The following is a 606-nucleotide window of genomic DNA, read 5'->3' on the forward strand; positions in this document are numbered from 1 at the left end:
CTTCACAGAGAAATAAGTTTCATTACACTGGTTATTCAGCAAAATGCCAAGCTACCTAATTAATCTAGCAATAAAACGAATATAAACGGTGTCCATACAAATGTCAAGTATAAGGTGAAGAAGTGCAATGTCCCAGATAGAAGTCCAGACATCTTAAATTCCAAGCTGTGTGGTGTCGGAGTGGTTTCGATACCCCATGGCCAAGTTGGAGGTTGTGGGTTCGAGTCCCCCCGCGACCAAAAATTGGGTTGGGTTAGTGATGCATGGGATAGTCTTGGGACTCAGGGTGTCTTCTACTAAAATAGTCTGAAATCTGGTTACTTGCGGTAAATCCTTCGGGACTGTCGTGGAGAAATCGTTACAATACCTTAGCTAAGCACCGGCGATATGCGAAATTCCCATTGGGAAGAGCCAACTTAACGCTTAGTGACGCCTTCGGGTGAGACGGTAGTAGTCGGTGTCGTATGGCTTGCGGATCGCTAACGTTAGAAGTCTATCACACCAATATGGCTGCGCAAATTGTGACGTGGATCGGGTTAACCCGTGGCTCCAAATGGTCGCATTAGTAAACTGGGTTCGACGAACTTGAATAGTAGGAAAAAACCC

At 45.5% G+C, this 606-nt stretch overlaps 1 protein-coding gene across 1 annotated transcript; it reads left to right on the forward strand.

Moving 5' to 3' along the window:
• Positions 1-196: 196 nt before the first annotated feature.
• On the forward strand, positions 197-566 carry PHALS_08108 (uncharacterized protein; the record flags this gene model as incomplete). The annotated part of the gene is made up of 2 exons (XM_024721692.1): positions 197-252; positions 455-566. The coding sequence occupies 2 exons, from the start codon at positions 197-199 to the stop codon at positions 564-566; spliced, it is 168 nt and encodes a 55-aa protein (XP_024586765.1).
• Positions 567-606: the final 40 nt, after the last annotated feature.

This window comes from Plasmopara halstedii (assembly GCF_900000015.1).
Source record: "Plasmopara halstedii genome assembly, contig: Scaffold_3126, whole genome shotgun sequence".
In the NCBI taxonomy this organism is placed as follows: Eukaryota; Oomycota; class Peronosporomycetes; order Peronosporales; family Peronosporaceae; genus Plasmopara; species Plasmopara halstedii.